Source organism: Carassius gibelio, chromosome B5, assembly GCF_023724105.1.
Source record: "Carassius gibelio isolate Cgi1373 ecotype wild population from Czech Republic chromosome B5, carGib1.2-hapl.c, whole genome shotgun sequence".
In the NCBI taxonomy this organism is placed as follows: Eukaryota; Metazoa; Chordata; class Actinopteri; order Cypriniformes; family Cyprinidae; genus Carassius; species Carassius gibelio.
In genome coordinates, this window is record NC_068400.1 from 19,215,673 (window position 1) to 19,236,322 (window position 20,650).

Consider the following 20,650-nt stretch of genomic DNA (forward strand, 5'->3'; position numbering starts at 1 on the left):
TTTATACAGGTGGATAGTTGGGTCACAACATGACAATTCCAAAAACACCAAACAGTACATATATAACTGATAGAAACACGAAGTTACATTCAAATGCAGAATTACACACATTTAACGTTTGATTAGCATACGATAAAAACTGCAGATTCTCCAATTTATCTGGGGAATCTCTAATGCACCAAAGCAATACTTAATACATTGAGACCACATTGAAAAAGTAATAGTTTAGGATACATTGAGAAAAAGGTACCGGTGAACGGGCTCTTTCCTGTCCTGTTGCCCAGTGGGGTCATAAAGTTTTATTGAGCTGGTCAGGGGTAGGGTTACAGACTCATGATTCTTATTTGAGAACATTAAAATTAGGATAAACATTTCCAAAGTATAAGCTAGCAACTTATACTCTTCACATAACAAGGATTAACCATTTTATACAACGCACAAACATATTCGAAATACATATTATTAAGGACTTTATTATTAAGAAAAGTTGGTGTGTGTGTGTCGAGGAATGTGGGGGGTTTCGTTTCTCCTTTGAGGCTCGCACGGGTATTGTAAATAATTTAAGTCCAGCCAGGCTGGCGCCAGGCCAGGCATTTAGTGTAAAAAGGTTTCATTTGTATGCCTGAATTTAACCCATGAATCGATGACCTGCATATCCGTTACATTATATATATTTTTTTAATTTATACAAAGGATTAATTAGCTAATAAAAAAAAGAACATTAGATTAATAATTTATTTTAATCAAAATAATAGTTAGATTAGTCGACTAATCGAAAATATAATCGTTAGATTAGTCGACAGAAAAAATAATCGTTAGTTGCAGCTCTACTTTGCATACATGCTTCTCCACCTCAACTCCTCCCCAAAATCAGCACATACGGAGCTTACAATACCTAGTTTTACTATGCATGACCTCATCTGCATATCATTTCCATGCAAATTCCCATTTACGTGACACCATGTTTAACACAGAGACATTAAGGAAATATGAGATATGGACTAGCGGTGGGCGATATCTCGATATTTAAAATATATTGAGATATAACACGATAGGGATTTTGACATATCGTATATATCGATATATTGTTTATATTTAACTGATTCTGCCACTTTGCTTGTTTGCATTCTCTGTGCTGTGCTCGCCCCCGCTTGCTCGCCCCCCGCCTCCTTGATTTGGTTCCCCCTCCCCTCACGTGTTGTCTCATTAAACATGGCGGCGTCCACAACCAGCCAGGAGGCTACAGAACTAGTCTCAAAAAAAGGACAACTGGCTCCATTATATGGATATACTTCGGTTTTAAGGCGTCGGACTAACAGCAGGCAGATGTCTACTGTAGGGCCCTATGATTTCTGCTATGCAGAAAATGCGGACGGAATCGCGGAATCCAGTCATTAAAACGGAATTTACAGTTTAACGTGGAATGTCACAGAATTTGTCAAATTTTTAATGAATCAAAAGTAATGTTAGGTCATTGCACTCACATCAAATCACGATATGGACTAATATCAGTAAATATTAAGCCAGAAAAGTATTTAAATATGAATCCTGCATGTTTTGCGTGTCTGTGTAAATGAATGGAGCAAAAGAACGTCTTTGTTCATTACACACACGGAAGCGTGCGTTTGACGTCACGCCTTCTGGGAGCAGGGCAATCTGTCACACCCCAGGACTGGTTTCATTCCCCATGTGCTCTGTGTGACCTAGTTTTGTCTCCCCTTGATTGTCAGAATCAGAATGAGCTTTATTGCCAGGTATGTTTACACAAACGAGGAATTTGTTTTCGTGACAGAAGCTTCCGCAGTGCAACAAAATGACAGCGACAGAAAAAAAACACAGATAATAAAATATTAATAAATAAAACAAGTAAGTAAGGAATAAGAATATACAAATTGACAATTGTATGTGCAGGTATATTACAAAATAAGTTTTGTATATTCAGGTATATTATGTGCAAATTTAAAGTGTAGACTAAGTATGTGTGTTAGATAAATAAGTGTATGAATGTGTAAATAGTGTTGTGTCTTCCACAGTTATTGTCAAATTTTCATGAGATGGATTGCCTGGGGGAAGAAACTGTTCCTGTGTCTGGCCATTCTGATGCTCAGAGCTCTGTAGCGTCGACCAGACAACAACAGTTCAGAGAGAGAGTGTGCTGGATGTGAGCTGTCCAGAGTGATTTTACTAGCCCTTTTGCTCACTCTGGATGAGTATAGTTCTTGGAGAGAAGGGAGGGTTGTACCAATGATTTGCTCAGCATTCCGGACAACCTTCTGTAGTCTTCCGAGGGCAGATCTGGTAGGTGAGCTGAACCAGACAGTTACTGAAGTGCAGAGGATGGATTCAATGATGGCGTAGTAGAACTGTTTCAGCAGCTCCTGTGGCAGGTTGAATTTCCTCAGCTGGCAAAGGAAGTACAACCTCTGATGGAGCTTTTCATAGGAGTCAATGTGAGTGTCCCACTTTAGGTCCTGAGAGATGGTTGTATCCAGGAACCTGAATGACTCCACTGCAGTCACAGTGCTGTCCATGATGGTGAGTGGGGGGAGAGCAGTGGGGCTGAATTCCACGATCATCTCCACTGTTTTGAGTGTGTTGAGCTCCAGGTTTTTGAGATTGCACCAGACAGTCAGCTCTTTAACCTCCATCCTGGATGAGGAGTGCAGTCGTTGGTGTACAGGGGGAAGAGCAGTGTGGGAGAGAACGCAGCCCTGAGGAGCTCCAGTGCTGATTGTACAGGTGCTGGATGTGTATTTTCCCATCCTCACTAACTGCTGCCTGTCTGTCAGGAAGCTGTTGATCCACTGACAGACGAAGGTGGGCACAGAGAGCTGAGTTAGTTTGGGCAGAAGGAGGGTTGGAATGATAGTGTTAAAGGCTGAACTGAAGTCCACAAACAGGATCCTCACATAAGTCTCTGGTCTGTCTAGATACTGCAGAACATAATGCAGTCCAGTGATGACTGCATTGTCTACAGACCAGTTTGCTCTGTAGGCAAACTAAAGAGGATCCATTAAAGGTCCAGTAATGTCCTACAGGTTGGCCAACATCAGTTTTTCAAATGACTTCATGACCACAGACGTAAGAGCTCATCCAGATCGGTGGCAGCAACTTCAAAAGCACTCCAGTCAGTGATGTCAAAACAAGCTTGTAATACTGCTCTGCTTCATTAGTCCATCTTTTTATGGTCCTTAATACAGGTCTAGCTGATTTCAGTTTCTGCCTGTAGGCCGGTATTAAGATGAACCAAACAGTGATCAGAGCTGCCCGTGGGACAGAGTGATATGCATTCTTTATTGTGGTCTAACAGGGATCCAATATATTACTGTCTCTGGTGGGACATGTGGTGTGCTGTCTGTATTTTGGGAGTTCACGGGAGAGATTTAAACAGAGTCCGTGTGTTGTTGTTCTGTCTCTGTGATCTGATCAGCGAGTTTCTGAGTTGAGCTCACGTGCATTTGCAGAGAAATGAAAACACTCACAAGAATGACCGAGTGAAACTCCCACGATGAACAGAATAGTTAGCAGTTAATGAAGAGCAATTCTAGATCTGAACAGCACATCTTCTTCATCTATACACCACCTTTCGTTGATGTGAAAGTATGTCCCACCGCCGCGTGATTCCCCTGTTGATTCTGCGTTGCGGTCCGCTCTGAACAGATGAAAGCCCATCAGATGGAGCGTGCTGTCTGGAATGGCCTCGTTTAGCCAAGTTTCCATGAAACACATAGCAGCAGAGTGTGAGAATTCCTTATTTGCCTGGTAAAACAGAAGGAATTTGTCCGTTTTGTTGGGTAGAGATGGATGGATGCTAGGCAATGGCATTCGGAATCCGCGCTTTTCAGCTACTATGCCGCCAACTACTATGTCCAGCAAAACATCAGAATAGCAATTAGTCTCAGAAGTGAGATGTATTTTCTTGCAGTTGAATCCTATAAAACCACATTAAATGCACATACAGAAACCAAGAAACAAAATAAAAGTTGAATTTTATAACAATTAATTTTATTCTTGACCTTCCGCATTTGATTTCCAAACTGGAATAGCTTTTTGATTCCAAACACTCTTACTATAAAAAATTACATTCTTGCATGCAAAAAGACCTGTATGGTAACTAGGGGACTATGTAAAATATTTTGTCAGCTTACTAGGTTTATCATTTGTCTTTTTATTTTTTGATAATGTCGATAATTGTCTGTTACCTGACTGTTGACATCGACATCATGATACTTATGAGATGTCATCAATATATGATAATATGTCATATCACCCGTAGGGCTGGGTATCAACTCAGATGTCCTGATTCAATTTGATTTCAATTAGCAAGCTCTCGTTTCGTTTCGATTCAACTCGTTTCAATTTTTTTTATTACATTCAGTGAATTCACCTAAAGGATTATTAGGAACACCATACTAATACTGTGTTTTACCCACTTTCGCCTTCAGAACTGCCTTAATTCTACGTGGCATTGATTTAACAAGGTGCTGAAAGTCTTCTTCAGAAATGTGGGCCAATATTATTAGGATAGCATCTTGCAGTTGATGGAGATTTGTAGGATGCACATCCAGGGCACGAAGCTCTCATTCCACCACATGCCAGAGATGCTCTATTGGGTTGAGACTGGTGACTGTGTGGGCCATTTTAGTACAGTGAACTCATTGTCATGTTCAAGAAACCAATTGAAATGATTTGAGCTTTGTAAAATGGTGCATTATCCTGCTGGAAGTAGCCATCAAAGGATGGGTACATGGTGGTCATAAAGGGATGGACATGGTCAGAAACAATGCTCAGGTAGGCCGTGGCATTTAAACGATGCCCAATTGGCACTAAGGGGCCTAAAGTGTGCCAAGAAAACATCCCCCACACCATTACACCACCACCACCAGCCTGCAAAGTGGTAACAAGGCATGATGGATCCATGTTCTCATTCTGTTTACGCCAAATTCTGACCATCTGAATGTCTCAACAGAAATCGAGACTCATCAGACCAGGCAACATTTTTCCAGTCTTCAGCTGTCCAATTTTGGTGAGCTCGTGCAAATTGTAGCCACTTTTTCCTATTTGTAGGGGAGATGTGTGGTACCCGGTGGGGTCTTCTGCTGTTGTAGCCCATCCGCCTCAAGGTTGTGCGTGTTGTGGCTTCACAAATGCTTTGCTGCATACCTCGGTTGTAACGAGTGGTTATTTCAGTCAAAGCTGCTCTTCTATCAGCTTAAATCAGTCGGCCCGTTCTCCTCTGAACCTCTAGCATCAACAAGGCATTTAAGCCCACAGGACTGCCGCATACTGGATGTTTTTCCCTTTTCACACCATTCTTTGTAAACCCTAGAAATGGTTGTGCATGAAAATCCCCGTAACTGAGCAGATTGTGAAATACTCAGACCGGCCTGTCTGGCACCAACAACCATGCCAGGCTCAAAATTGCTTAAATCAACTTTATTTCCCACTCTGACATTCGGTTTGGAGTTCAGGAGATTGTTTTGACCAGGATCACACCCCTAAATGCATTGAAGCAACTGCCATGTGATTGGTTGATTAGATAATTGCACTAATGAGAAATTGAACAGGTGTTCCTAATAATCCTTTAGGTAGGTGTAGTTTCAAAACAAATGCTATTAATATTTTTTAAAAATTAACAGTAAACATCAGTTTACAAATGGCAAATTAGTAAAAAGATATTAAGGAGGACTATAGGAGGACTTTGTTCACCCCCCAGAGCTGTGTGAGACACTTTTTAGTAAGGATAGGTGCTTTTTATCTTTTACTGATGCACTGCAGCACCCACTAACACCCACCATTAAACATCTTGAAAGATCAAAGACAATTTTTTATATAATTCCGACTGGATTCGTCTAAAATAAGAAATTCATATACACCAAGTGTAAGGGAAACAGGTCAATTTAGCTCAAAGGGAATCATTTAAGATTTTAAAGGGAATTTGAACAGAATCACTGTTTCACGGCTGTTCACGGAGACGCGCCTGCGGTTCAGTGAACGAGCCGTTTAACATCAAATCTGCGCTGGATACTAATATCCAAACTATAGTGAAAACACTATCAATTAGCACAGTAACAAGATCGGCAGTTTAAGACATTAACTTGTAAGCACAAAACACAAGATACTTCTCTTTTCAATATGAATAAGGCTTTATTAGATAAATCTAAGACATATAAACTAATCTTACACATAAACGCACGCACACACACATTCACACAAGTTGCAGGAAGGTCGAAAGTTAGGGAAAGATGAGTTTAAGAGAATGGAAATATGGAATCCCAAGTTAACAGCAATACGTTAAATTGCATAAACATGAACAACCATCAATCACGTAATTAGCGCTCGCATTGTATATTAGATACACCAGTTATATTAGATACACCAGTAAAGGTCACAGTCTGGAGGTAAAGTTACTTGCATCTCCTGTGAAGAAGGAGCCTCGGTGAAAGGGCTATCCCGAGGTCGTTGATTGGCTGGAAGTTCAGTCTCTGAAGTGACGTTGGTTGTTGGGCGTTGGCTGAAAGTGCAGAGTCGTGTTCGCTGGTTGAAGTTGAATGGACGTTACAAAACTTAACTCAGAACACGAAACTCTCAAACGGAAAAGAAAAGAAATAAAGTTTGACGAGACTAGGTTGTGTTCCTTCTCATAGTAGCAGCAGGCAGGCACGCTGGAGCCGCGCTCAAAGAACAATGATGACTAACCGCATGGCTAGATGCTACAAGCTAAAGCTATGTAGCAATGCTACAAGCTGAAAGCTAAGAGCAGGCATGACTAATAGCATGACTGATAGCACGAGCAAGGCTGGAACTAAAAGCAGACATGGCTAATAGCAGCAGCTAGGGACTAAAAGCAGACTAAAAGCAAAGCCTGACTGATAGCACAAGCAATGCTAGAACTAAAAGCAGACTAAAAGCGAAATTACATCGTGTCCAAAGCATTTAACTTCCTTGTTGGCCACCCCTCAAATGTTGCCTTGACCAATCAGATATGGTCTTGGCTCAGGGGATCATAAATCATTTGTTTATCTTACCAAGCATGTGGTTCCTGCCTCGCAGGATCTAATTTTGGACATGATTCCTATAACACAATTATGATATATTTTACAAATAAATGATTGTCAGGACAATATCAAGCAAGAAAATTCGATTATATCAATACTAGTCATGACTATGTATCCTATAGTTATCAAAAGACATACACAATAAGTGATTATACATGATAGTCAAATGTGTGGGTTACACATAAATGAATATGGAGTTAAGCAATGGAACGATTCATTTACAAGTCTTTTTGAGTTCATTCTGGTCCATATATAATGTATAAAAAGCAGTTTCTTTGCCATTCTCTGGCAAAGGGACTTTTCTGTGAAGATAAAGGTTTAAAGCCCTTCCCCCTTAGGAATTTCAGCCTGGTTTCACTGGCTGGGGGGGAAGTCAATGCAAGTATTTAACTTGATCTCCTGGGTTTACATGTGATGTCCAGCGTTGCATTCCAATCACGAACAATAAATTTGACAATCTCTTCTTCGAATTAAAATTGTCAATAATTGTTCAATTGGTGTTAATGTTGAAAGCTGTTGTGTGAACAAGTTGGTTGGTTGGTTATCTTGCTTGGTTCTTGTGTCACTAGAACTGATTTATGACTTCCTGAGGAGTTCGGCTCTCGTTTCAATGCACACAGCTCTGATAGACTCTTTGATTTGTCTGATTCGACTCATTTCTGCTACACAAGGATGACTTGGGGTGAGTAATTTATGGGCTAATTTTCATTTTTGGGTGAACTAACCCTTTAACTCTTCTTAATGGGCCAAAATTTTGCGTGGGATTTTGTGGTTGTGGTTGCTATTTGCTTACAAAGATTTCGATCTAAAGACTTTATTTTTTATGTGTTCCTTAAACACAATAATATGTGTCCCTGGACCACAAAACCAGTTTTAAAGGGGTCATATAATGCAATTTCAAGTTTTCCTTTATCTTTGGAGTGTTACAAGCTGTTTGTGAATAGATAAAATCCCCAAAGTTGGAAAGACTTCAGTCTCAAACCAAAAGAGATATTCTTCATAAAAGTCCACACTTGAATTTAATTGAAATTTATTTGACAAGTTTATAAAACTGTATAAAATACAAGTATTCCATACACTTTCGAAAAACTGTCGAGGATAAAATAACAATAAAGCCCTTGGCTTATTTCCATTGCGGCCCTTGATGTTAATATAAAGGTTATGTGTACGTGCAGAACAAACAAAGCAACAGTATCTCCTAATCTTAATTAAACACATTTATAAAATTCAAATTTTTATCAATATAGTAGAGATAATTCACTTAAAATACAAATCACAACTGACAATAAACACACCACTAAATGACACAATTTAAAATAAAATCACCACAAAACACACTAACTACCCTTACCAAACAGCCTTCTTTTTACCAATCTTTTAAAACTCAAAAAGTATTTTACTCCCTTTTGTCAGACACAGACGAGGACACAGAGGATTCAGTGAAATAGTATTTAATGTGAATCAGAGGTTTCAGACACAGGTGAATCTTGACACGTGGAGGACACAGAAACAACACAACTTTCCTTCAGGTGAGTGGTGGTGCAGACGGTGACTCAGACGAAGACGATGGTAGTAGAAGTTCCGGTGAGGATGAAGAGGGGAAGGCAGATCAGGTAGGTAGATTAATGTCATTAAGGTAAGTGAGGAGATCGGTGCAAGACCAGACACTGAGTGATGGTGACTGGTGGCTTTATATGTGGTGCTGGTGATGATGCACAGGTGTTTAGAATTCGGGTGATTGGGGACGAGTGGGTGTGGCGTAAGTGTCCGATCCTGGGAGTGTAGCAGGTGTGGTTGTGACAGTACCCCCTCCTCCACGGGCGGCTCCTGACGGCTGGGATCTTGTACGACGACGGGGTCTACCTCAGCCACGGGGAGCGGGGCGGTCTGGATGGTCTCGGTGAAAGTCAGTGAGAAGGCTGGGGTCCAGGATGTCGTTGCGATTAACCCAGCAACGCTCCTCCGGGCTGTAATTCTCCCAGTCTACCAGGTACTCCAATTGTGGACCCCGTCGTCGAGAGTCGAGGATAGCTCTAACCCGAAAGATGTTGTTGTCTTCTTCGATGGCTGGAGGAGGAGGTACGGCATCATCACCAGGCTCTGTGGATGGAGGAGACAAGGGTTCAGTGAAGGGTTTGAGGAGTGAGACATGGAATGAGGGTGAGATGCGGTACTGTGCAGGTAGCTGGAGTCGATAGGTCACTTCATTCAGTTGCCGTTCAATGGTGAATGGTCCGATGTATCGGGGACTCAGCTTACGGCAGGGCAGCCGGAGGCGGATATCCCTCGTCGAGAGCCAGACTCGCTGTCCAGGTTGGTATTGCGGTGTAGGTCTTCGACGAGCGTCCGCTTGCTCCTTATGCCTCCGCACTGCCCGCTGGAGATGCACGTGAGCCGAGTCCCAGACCCTCTCGCTCTGTCGGAACCAGTGATCTACTGCTGGGACCTCCGAGGGCTCACCTGACCATGGGAAGAGCAGAGGCTGGTATCCGAGGACACATTGGAAGGGGGTGAGCCCGGTGGTGGATTGCTGGAGGGAGTTCTGAGCGTATTCGGCCCAGGGTAGGTACTGGCTCCAACAGTCCTGGTTACGGTGGCAGTATATCCTCAGGAACCTCCCAAGCTCCTGTATCTTACGCTCCATCTGGCCATTGGTCTGTGGGTGGTATCCGGAAGAGAGGCTGACGGACACCCCTAGAAGACGGAAGAAAGCGGACCAGACTCTGGAGATGAACTGGGGACCCCGGTCGGAGACGATGTCCTCAGGAATGCCAAAGTGGCGGAATACATTGTGGAACAGTGCCTCTGCCGCTTCAAATGCAGTGGGAAGCCCTTTGAGAGGGATGTGCTTACATGACTTTGAGAACCTGTCAACCACTACTAGCACACAGGTGTAGCCTTGAGAAAGAGGGAGGTCAGTCATGAAATCTATACCTATATGGGTCCAGGGACGTTCAGGAATGGGCAGAGGCACCAGTTTACCCTCCGGGAGTCTTCTAGGGGTGTCTGCTATGGCGCAGACGGAGCATCCCTTGAGGTAGCGGACGGTATCCAGAGCCATCGAGTAACGTTGTTGAAGGAGCGAGAGGGTCTGCCTCCTGCCTGGATGTCCAGATCCCGGAGAGGTATGAGCTAAGTCCAGGAGGGTAATCCGATGTTGAGGGGGGACGAAGAGTTTCCCTCCTGGACCTCCCGGCGGAGCTGGGTGTTGAAGGTTTTCTTGTTCAATCAGATGATCAATGTTCCATTGGATGGGACTTACAATCATGGCTGGAGGGAGGATTGGTTCCGGAGATTCGGGTTCAGGATCTGCTTGATGAAGACGGGAGAGGGCATCGGCTCTATTGTTCTGAGAGCCAGGACGGTAAGTGACCTTGAAGTTGAATCTCGTGAAGAACAAGGCCCATCTGGCTTGGCGATGATTCAGTCTCTTAGCTTCATGGAGGTATTCCAGGTTCCGGTGGTCTGTTACTACCTCGAAAGGGAACTGGGCTCCCTCCAGCCAATGACGCCATTCTTCCAGAGGCAGCTTGATGGCCAGTAGATTCACGGTTACCGATGTCATAATTTTGCTCCGCCGGGGATAGCTTCTTCGAGAAGAAGGCGCATGGATGGAGTCTTGGAGGATCCCCCTGCCGCTGGGATAGGACTGCTCCGACTCCGGTTGATGAGGCGTCCACTTCCACAATGAACTGTCGCTTAGGGTCAGGGTGGACCAGGATCGGAGCAGTCTTGAAGGCCCGCTTGAGTTGGTGGAAGGCTTCTGTGGCTTCGGGGTTCCAGGACAGAGACTTGGGCCGGTTCCGGAGGAGAGAAGTTAGAGTGGAGCTGAGTAAACTGTAATCTTGGATGAATCTTCTATAGAAGTTGGCAAAGCCCAGGAAGCGTTGGAGGTCTTTAATGGAACCAGGTTGAGGCCAGTGTGTAATGGCATCCACCTTCCCCTGGTCCATCTTCACGCCTTGTGGGTCGATGATGTATCCCAGGAACTGGACTGAGGGCGTGTGGAACTCACATTTTTCCAATTTGAGGTAGAGGTGGTGTTCCCGGAGTTTTCGGAGTACGAGCGTGACATGTTGGATGTGTTCCTCCTTGGAAGTGGAGTAGATGAGGATGTCGTCGATGTAGACAATTACGAACTGGTTAAGGTATTCTCTGAAGACTTCATTCATGTAATTTTGGAAGACGGATGGACTATTGGATAACCCATACGGCATGACCCGGTATTCGTAGTGTCCGGAAGGGGTAATGAAAGCAGTCTTCCACTCGTCCCCCTTCCGGATGCGGATTAAGTTGTAGGCGCTCCTCAAGTCCAGTTTTGTGAAGATCTTGGCTCCGCGTAGTTGTTCTAATGCTGCTGGGACCAGGGGAAGAGGATAGCTGAATTTGATGGTTTGAGAGTTGAGGTGGCGATAGTCGATACACGGCCTCAAGCCTCCGTCCTTCTTGGCCACGAAGAAAAAGCTGGAAGCGGCAGGGGAAGTAGATGGTCGGATGAACTCCTGAGCGAGTGCTTCCTGTATGTACTCCTCCATGGCCTTCTGCTCCGGGATGGACAGTGGATAGACTCGTCCTTTAGGAAGGGTTGCTCCAGGCAGGAGGTCGATGGCGCAGTCCCATGGCCTATGAGGTGGAAGTTTCGTTGCCAACCGCTTACTGAACACATCCTGGAACGCCCGATATTCCGGAGGGATGACATGATCAGCCTCAGTGTCGGGGCTTTCCACTGACGTGGACTGGACCGGTAGGGATGACTTCTTCCCGGGAGGAATGACCTTGGGAATTTTAGTTGGGGGAGTGATACAGGTAGGATGACAGGATTGTCCCCATTTCAGGATCTCACCCGTGGGCCAATGGATGTGAGGTTGGTGTTGATTTAGCCAGGGGCGTCCCAGGATGATGTCTGCGGTGGATTCCTCCAGCACCATAAACGTAATGTTTTCCTCATGCAGGAGTCCCACGCGGAGGATGATTGTGGGGGAGAAATAGTGGAAACGACCCTTGCCCAGCGGTTTTCCCTGTATTGTTGTTATTTTGAGTTCGACGGGGCTTCGATGACGTTTGGCACTTAGACGAGTTAATGTTTGCCGGTTGATGAAGTTCCCCGCCGAACCGGAGTCGATGAGGGCTTGTCCAAAACGGAAGAATGGAGTCTTAGAGTAAGAGTCTTAGAGATGTCTTAGAGTAACCCAGGTTTTAGTCAAAGGAGCAGTTAGAGGTGGAATATGGATGGTACTCACCGCTGGGCGTGGAGGTCGTACTGGACAGGATGGTAAGAGGTGTCCATCTCCTCCACAGTAGAGGCACAGCCCGGTGTTAATCCTCCGCTGACGTTCCGATGTGGATAGATGGTTAGAATCCACTTGCATGGGTTCTGGTGCTGGAGGAGCGACAGATGGTATAGCGGGCGGAGGAAGTACAGCGGGAGTGAGCGGATGACAGGCAGTGAGTCTCTGGGCAACTCTAATGGATTTTTGGATTAGACACTCAAGTCCCAGTGAGTCTTCATATACCACAATCAACTCTTGTACTCTGTCACACAAACCGTGGCGATATGCCGTAATTAAGGCGGTTTCATTCCAGCCGCTTATGTAAGCGAGTGTACGGAAGCGTACGGCATAATCACTCACGGATTCATCTCTCTGTTGGCGAATTGTAAACAGTTGTTCATGGACAGATAAGGCCGAAGTTTGTTGACCAAAGACGGATTTTAACTGAGAACAGAAATTTGTTACCGATCCGATAGCTGAGGAGTTAAAGTCCCAGAGAGATTGAGCCCATTGAAGAGCTTTACCTGAGAGCAGGTTGATGATGAATGCGACTCGACTGCGTTCAGTGGTGAATAAATGAGCGTTGGATTCCAGGTAGAGGGAACACTGTAGTAGGAACCCTCTGCAATCCCCCGCCGTGCCGCTGTATGTCGCAGGTTTGGCCATGGGACTCGCAGGGGCAACTCAAGAAGTGACCGGCGGTGTAGCGGTGATAGTGGGAGCAGAAAGTTGAGTTTGTTGTAGTAGTGAGGACCGTACAGCGTGAACCAGTTCGGTGAAGGGATCCGCGGTGCGGTCCTCGCCTGTATCTGGAGAGCTCTGCATTTGGTCTGGTCTTCTGTCAGACACAGACGAGGACACAGAGGATTCAGTGAAATAGTATTTAATGTGAATCAGAGGTTTCAGACACAGGTGAATCTTGACACGTGGAGGACACAGAAACAACACAACTTTCCTTCAGGTGAGTGGTGGTGCAGACGGTGACTCAGACGAAGACGATGGTAGTAGAAGTTCCGATGAGGATGAAGAGGGGAAGGCAGATCAGGTAGGTAGATTAATGTTGTTAAGGTAAGTGAGGAGATCGGTGCAAGACCAGACACTGAGTGATGGTGACTGGTGGCTTTATATGTGGTGCTGGTGATGATGCACAGGTGTTTAGAATTCGGGTGATTGGGGACGAGTGGGTGTGGCGTAAGTGTCCGATCCTGGGAGTGTAGCAGGTGTGGTTGTGACACCTTTATTGAAACTGGTAATTTATTCCATGCTATAGCACTAGTATATTACAAATATTTTTTCCCTACCAATCTCTTAAATTTACATGGACAAATATTAAAATCTCTACCCCTAGTTTTATAGGAATGCTGCTGACTCACCATATAAAATATTTTTTTAAATAACTTGGAACCACATTATTGACAATTCTATTTGTCATACCCATTTTTAAAAATATCACCCTTTTTTCCACAGTCAATATCCCCAACTCCTTAAAACTTTCACTATGTAAATGTGCTCTAGAATGTACTTTTAAAATTATCCGAACTAATTTATTTTGAGCCTTTTGCAATTTATTCTTCATAACTTGGGAACAACTACCATACCAAAAGGAGGAAGCATAATCAAAATGAGGTTGAATCATGGCACCTGCTGATAATTTTAGTGAATTTTCATTTAGAGTGAATTTCTAATAAACCGGCTTGCCTTGCTAAAAACTTAATTTTACCACATATTTTTATAAATGCCTTTCTAGCCATAAAATCACCTGTTAATGTATTATCTATTAAACAACCTCAAATAGTTTACTACAGCTTTTACGTCTATGGCCTTACCAATTATCTTAATTAAAAAAGTATCATCCTTATTTAATTACATTTTAGATGCAAAAAGAATGGCCTCAGTCTTTCCTGCATGAAGGAATGGTTTATTATCTAAAAACCATTTAGACATCACCTGTAGCTGCAAAGTCATCTTTTTTTCTATGACCCCTTTATTCTCATCAAAACCAACTGCCTTTAACCTGTACAGTAAAATTGTGTGGTCTAAAGTATTGAATGCTTTCTGTAGGTCCAACATAACCATTCCACAAAATGTACCATTGTCAACTGCTTTCCTTATTTTATCAGTCATATATAATATACAAGTCTCAGTTGAATGTAACTGCCTAAAACCAGACTGTAAATCATATAAAATATTGTTTTTACCAATATATTTTCAAATTTGGTCATAGATAACTCTTTCCAATATCTTAGACATTGCACCCAAAACAGAGACAGGCCTGTAATTAGCCATATTTAATTTACAACCCTTCTTATATAATTGTATAACTCTAGCACTCTTAAACTCCTTTAGTATTATTCCTTGTTCAACTGATAAATTTAAGATATATGATAAATACGGAGCAATTACTCTATTCCCTAAATTTTTTAAATGCAGGGATATTATCAATCCCAGAAGCTTTATTTATTTTTATTTCATTTAAACATTCAAAAATCTCACTTTCAGTTACTGGTCTCAACTTAAAGGAATCTTGAATAATTCCACGCTTCCCATAAAAAGGTTTGTTATACAAATCAGGCCTCTCTGGAAGTTGGTTATAGAATTTATTAGCTAATGATATGAAATAATGACTAAAAGTTTCAGCAACTTCCTTTGGATTAGAAATTAAAACCTCCTCCACCTTTAGGTTGATATTTGGAGACTTCTCCTTAGAAGCAATTTAATAACCTAAACTTTGTTTCTTCTTAATTTATAAATCTCAAAACTACTAACTTCCAAATTATTTTTAAACTTTTTAAAACTATCATTCCTTAGTTTAATCCTCTGTAATATATCATCATTAATCCATGGTTCTGATAGCTGTTTAATTCTTACATTCTTAAACAGAGCTACCCTATCTAGTACCTTACTAAATAATTCCTTAAAACCCACCCAAGCTTTATCAACATCTTTACATTCCAATACACAAGACCAATGAACTTTTCCCAGTAAGTCACAAAATAACTCTGGACAATAATATTTCATCGATCTTACCGATATTGTATTATGACCATAATATTTTGTCTTCTGCACTTTTCTATATATATATATATATATATATATATATAGAATATATATATATATATATATATATATATATGACGAAATCATTTCTATCATTAAAAGTCAAATCCGATCTGACAAATACACAAAGACCGCCACCTTTACGATTTCTATCTCTTCTTATCAAATTGTAATTAGCTATTTCAATTTCAGAAACCAGAATCGAACCGTCCAACCAAGTTTCACTTTACCCAAGTACCGAAAAGTTGAGCTCAGAACATAACAGTCTTATCTCAGAGATGTTTGGAAGTAAGCTCCTAACATTTAAATGAGCAATAAATAGACCATTTGAGGTCTTCCTGAAGTCAATACCACAAGCAACATCCTTCTGAAATGAGCTTACCGGCTCATCCAGATGCTTGTGTTGCTTTAACCAACCTGGAGCAGGCCTCACTTCCAGCAACATGATGAATCACCTCCTGCCGCGACACATCTCTAGAATCATCATGTTGAGAAGTTAAATCCTCCCAATGTTCAGCAATATAACTCCAACCCACTGTAGCCCCAGATCATCAATGCTCCTGGCCAAGCGCATTCAGCACATCCAAATAAGACTTCGAGTCGGCAAGGCTTTGCTGTTGATTATCTCTCGCGGTGGGACCGGGACATTGATGTATATCACCAGACAGAAGTAAACACAAGAATATAATAGTCCCCTTATATCTCCGATTTCTATTTGCTCCACTTTTCCTCATACATGGAACTGACCACGAGTGGCATATAAACATCTCAACAAAAAAAAAATGTTTGAGCCAAACCCGAAAAACTTTTTTACGTTTCCACTTTCTTGCATCCAAAATTTTAAATTTCCTTCAGTAGATTCCTTCTCACGATAAAATAAGATTAAAAAAAGAATAATAATTAGGAGAACTTCTAGCACATAACACCTGCTTGCCGCCATCTGAGCCCCTTTCACACTGCGATTCTGGAAAATACATGGGTAATGTGTCCCGGCAATTGTTCCCATGTTGCTAGATTTTGCACACAACAACCACAATTTTTTTGTAAATTTAGTAAATTGTAAATTTACTGTAAATATATTAAAACTTAATTTTTGATTTGTAATATGCATTGCTAGGAACTTAATTTGGATTGGCGATTTTTTCCGTATTTAGATTTTTTTGCAGCATATAGTTGTAACTCGAACAAATATTGTCAAAGGAAAGCTTATTTATTCAGCTTAAATATGATGTACTGTATAAGTCTATTTCAAATAAATATACCCTTACGACTGGTTTTGTGGTCCAGGGTCACATATGTATTCTGAAAGTTGTTCTGAGTGGTTCTTAGCATGTTGCAGTACTGTTTGGGTGGTTCCTAGGTGCTTACTTACTGGTTCAGGTTGAAAAAAGTCTAATTCAAAATCAAGCTGCACATATCGGGTATTCATATCTGCAGGACAAAGTAGGAGGTACATCCCAAACTTAAATCCACTTGTTGAAATGCCTAGTATGTGCCATAATATTAATAATGCTTCCTGATTAATCTGCTTATGAATCATAATTTAAATTATATATTTTTTAATGGCAAAAGGTTTATTCTGAAAATTAGATGTCAGAAATCACTGAAAGCCTTCATAAGAACATTTCTAAAAGTTGCCTCTCAAATGAATGAAAGCAGATTAAAACCAAATGTCCAATAGCTGAATAGGAGACAGTGTTTGCGTGTGTTTATATGAAAGAGCGAGCATTAGGTTGCTCAAACGTATGAACAATCTATAACAGATGCGGGACGCTACACAAGCTCCAAACACACACCTAACACACAAAAATTAAACCAAAGTGTGCATGCTTCACTCTTGAAAAGACTGCAATTAAGGGAATTATATGGTCCTTTTTAAAAATCAAACTCACGGCATGTCAAATTCAGACATGTCTGAGATGATCGAGTGAATCAATAACACAACTTTTACTTTTCTTAATTTGACATAAGCATATTTTCAAAGAGTCAAAAACAGTGACAGTGTTTTTTGCCACCAGTTGGGACCATTTCGAATAAACAAAGCATCTTTTGCACAGTGCACAAAACAAACAAATGATTTTGGCACAACTAACAAAAGGAACTAGTGCAAACATTCAACAAATCGCAAAAACCGCAAGCACATTTCAGATCCTCTTCATAGACTCTTTTGAAACAAAATGTTCTCCAACAGTTTTCATGGGCTTTGTATCAGCCAGGCCCAGGCAGATCCTTATAAATTCTATAACTCTGCTGCACATTTTCCTAACCTTTTTGTACATTTGTTTTGGAGCGCTTCCAGGAGACAGCAGGACTACTTGGCATGCATTTGTGTACACTATGCTGGAAGAGCTGAGGATTTGGGGGCTCAGAGGCAGACTCAGGCCGGCTTTGGTCTAACACTTAAGGAAATGTCTGCTTACTGGGAATCTGGCCCATGAGCTGGCAGTAGTAGTACTAAAAGACACTGCTAATGGAAACCATGCCCATAGTGTAGACGCCAAGAAAAACATACACATAAATACTGTATGTAGATGATTTCACGTGTGCATCATTATGGTGGCATGCAGCAAGGTAGACTACATCTCTGTGCTTCGATCCATTCTCTAAAGAGCTAGGAGCAACCCACAAATCATTTTCATCTGTGTATCCAGCAAATTTTAGTGGTACTTGCAAAGGCAAGTATCAGTGTAAAAATTATTTATAATTTTAACTGAAAAAGAATGCAAAAATGTTACAGTAAAAACCTGTTGAATGGTATGTTTACTTTTTATATCAGGGATTTTTTTTATGCATCTAACCTTTATTTAATAACATTTAATGTAATTTTACAGTAAAATATATACTTCACATTTGAAATTATTTTGTTTAAATAATTCTTTCTTAATGTATTATTTAACCAGTTTGTATATTAGGCTTTTATGTTACAACTTATGTTGTTTAAGTAATGTTTATTGCATTATTTGTTTGAGTTAACATGGTGTTTTGTACTTGTGTGTATATGACACATTGTACCGTCTATGTGTTAGTACTTAACTCAACTTAGGAAACATTTACTTGTGATGAACTGTGATTTATCACGTGGCTTTCTCTACCCATGATATTATGGTATTCAGTATATTTTAAAGATACAAAACCTTTTTGTTTTAATACATATTTAAACTAAAGTTCACAAATTGTTTCGTGTATATGTTTAAATTTTTACAGTATTTTGACAGAATTATTCTTGCAACAGGGTACTGTTGTTGCTAATACTTTTGTTAATGATTACAAGAAACCACAAACCCCTAAGTATTAAACTTTGGAGCAACTTGTCCCACACCATTTGTGTTACAGACACTTGAACTGTGGCACTGAGGACAGGCATGCTAGTACCTTTTTTAATGACATCATCAGACATTTTTTCCCTTAACTGCAATGAAATTGGCAACTCAATTATACTTACTCTGAAGAAGGGGGCCCAAAAATGTGAATGATTTAGGATATCATAAGAGTAAGAGTATATTTATGTTAAAAAAGTAAACATGTTGGTTCTATATAAAGTTTTTTTCCCCCTTCTACTACAGTTGTGTATATCTGTGGACCTCTACAGACGTTTTTCCAAATAATGAAGCTCTTTGAGGTTGAGGTGAAGAACCCAGAGGACTACACCATCTTCTACATTGATGTGTTTGCAGAGAGTTTAAGGGGAAATGTTCCGATGCCCTGGCAGGGTTCAAAGATACAGTGGAATGACCCCATCAAGCTATTCCAGGTATAAATGATAATTCCTATAATAACAACTGAGCTTTAGCATAACAGCCCCAGTGGCATTTGTCTGCGTTTGAAATTGCTTGAGTATAGCTGCTTAACAATTCAACTAGTTTTCTACCTTACATTATAATTCATGGTGAGTAATTTAGTTTTTTATGTTAATGTACTTCTTTAATGCAGAATTAAATTTGAAGGTTTTTGCAAGTTGTTTTGACAGGTTTTATTAATTTAACTAATACTCAGCTGAAAAGACTTCCTGGTTGCTTGATTTTGAATAATCCATTAGGCTTTCATTTACTTAAATTAGTGGTTTTACGTCATTTCTCATGAGGTTGGTTAATGCAGCTATGAAGAAACAAGAAATGTGTATTATATAAAATGTTACTTTTGGAAGAACAATAAAAAAAAAAAATCAATAAATACACAATAAAACCAATAATTAAAATGAATAATGAAAGGACACAATAAAACCAATATACTTTTAAAATATAATTTAGGGCTGTAGGCTTTGTCAATGAGGCCCCCAGTTGCACATCTTTGGGGCCACCTTATCTCACTTTAACTGAAAATGAAATATGCAACAGTATATTTACTTTTATACTTGGACTCATGTACAACAGAGGATATCTACCTGTATGTGTTGTAAACATAAACATCAGCAACACCTTTTTTATATCATTAAAATACTTTTTTCTTTTTCTTAAACCGTCTTGAAAGTTTCCATTTAAAAAGTGCCATTAAATTTACCATTTCTTGTCATGCTTTTTAAATTCAGTCTTGACAAAATGTTTATTGGCAGATAATTGAGTCAAACAGTTAAGGGACCATTTAGAGAGTTCTTTTTAAACTTGATTTGGAGCTGTTTCTTGGGCAGTTTAATGTGCATTATACAACATCCTAATTTGATGAACAAGTTTTTTTTTTTTTTTTTTTTTGCTTGATTGTTCTTACTAGACATTTATTGAACAGACTTTAAAATAAATGTTTTCACTATTTTAACTTGCATTTCACAGTTTAATCAATTAATATGAATATTACAGTATTAATAATTAATATTACACAAGTAATTTTGTCTTTAAAATTTTTTGAGACAATATTAAAAAATATTGTCATTTGTATTTTGAAGATGAACCAAAGTCTTATGCGTTAAGAACAAAATAAGTGAGTAAATAATTTTGTGGGTGAACAATCCCAGTAATTGATTTTGCTACCACGTCTTTCAGTACACCCGTTTGTTATTAATAAAGCATTCAGTGCCTGAAACTTATGTTCCAGAATGACTCACTTTAAAGTGGAAATGTGTCATAAAATGGTCTATAACTAAGTTCTACACTGTAAGTGCTCTTTAGAAAAACAATCAGCTGATTATGAAGTTCACAAAACCAGTCTGAATGATTTGTTCACTGAGTCAATGATTCAGTTTAATCTTTTTCTGGAAGTGAGTGTTATCAGTGAATGATGACTTCAATTTTAGTCTGTTCTTCACATTAAATTATGCACAAGTCAAGAATAATG

The 20,650-nt window shown here is 40.5% G+C and overlaps 1 protein-coding gene across 2 annotated transcripts in view; it reads left to right on the top strand.

The window, feature by feature from the left end:
- The window catches only part of LOC127958866 (atrial natriuretic peptide receptor 2), a 105,261-nt gene that overhangs the window by 12,266 nt on the left and 72,345 nt on the right, over positions 1-20,650 (top strand). Inside the window, exons 1-2 of one of the 2 annotated variants that reach the window (XM_052557896.1) lie at positions 18,714-18,850; positions 18,949-19,136. In XM_052557896.1, the coding sequence (XP_052413856.1) occupies positions 18,748-18,850; positions 18,949-19,136 (291 nt within the window). In that variant the 5' untranslated portion in view covers positions 18,714-18,747. Of the gene's footprint in view, positions 1-18,713; positions 18,851-18,948; positions 19,137-20,650 lie in introns of those variants that run through there. The other variant, XM_052557895.1, reaches the window with a different exon arrangement.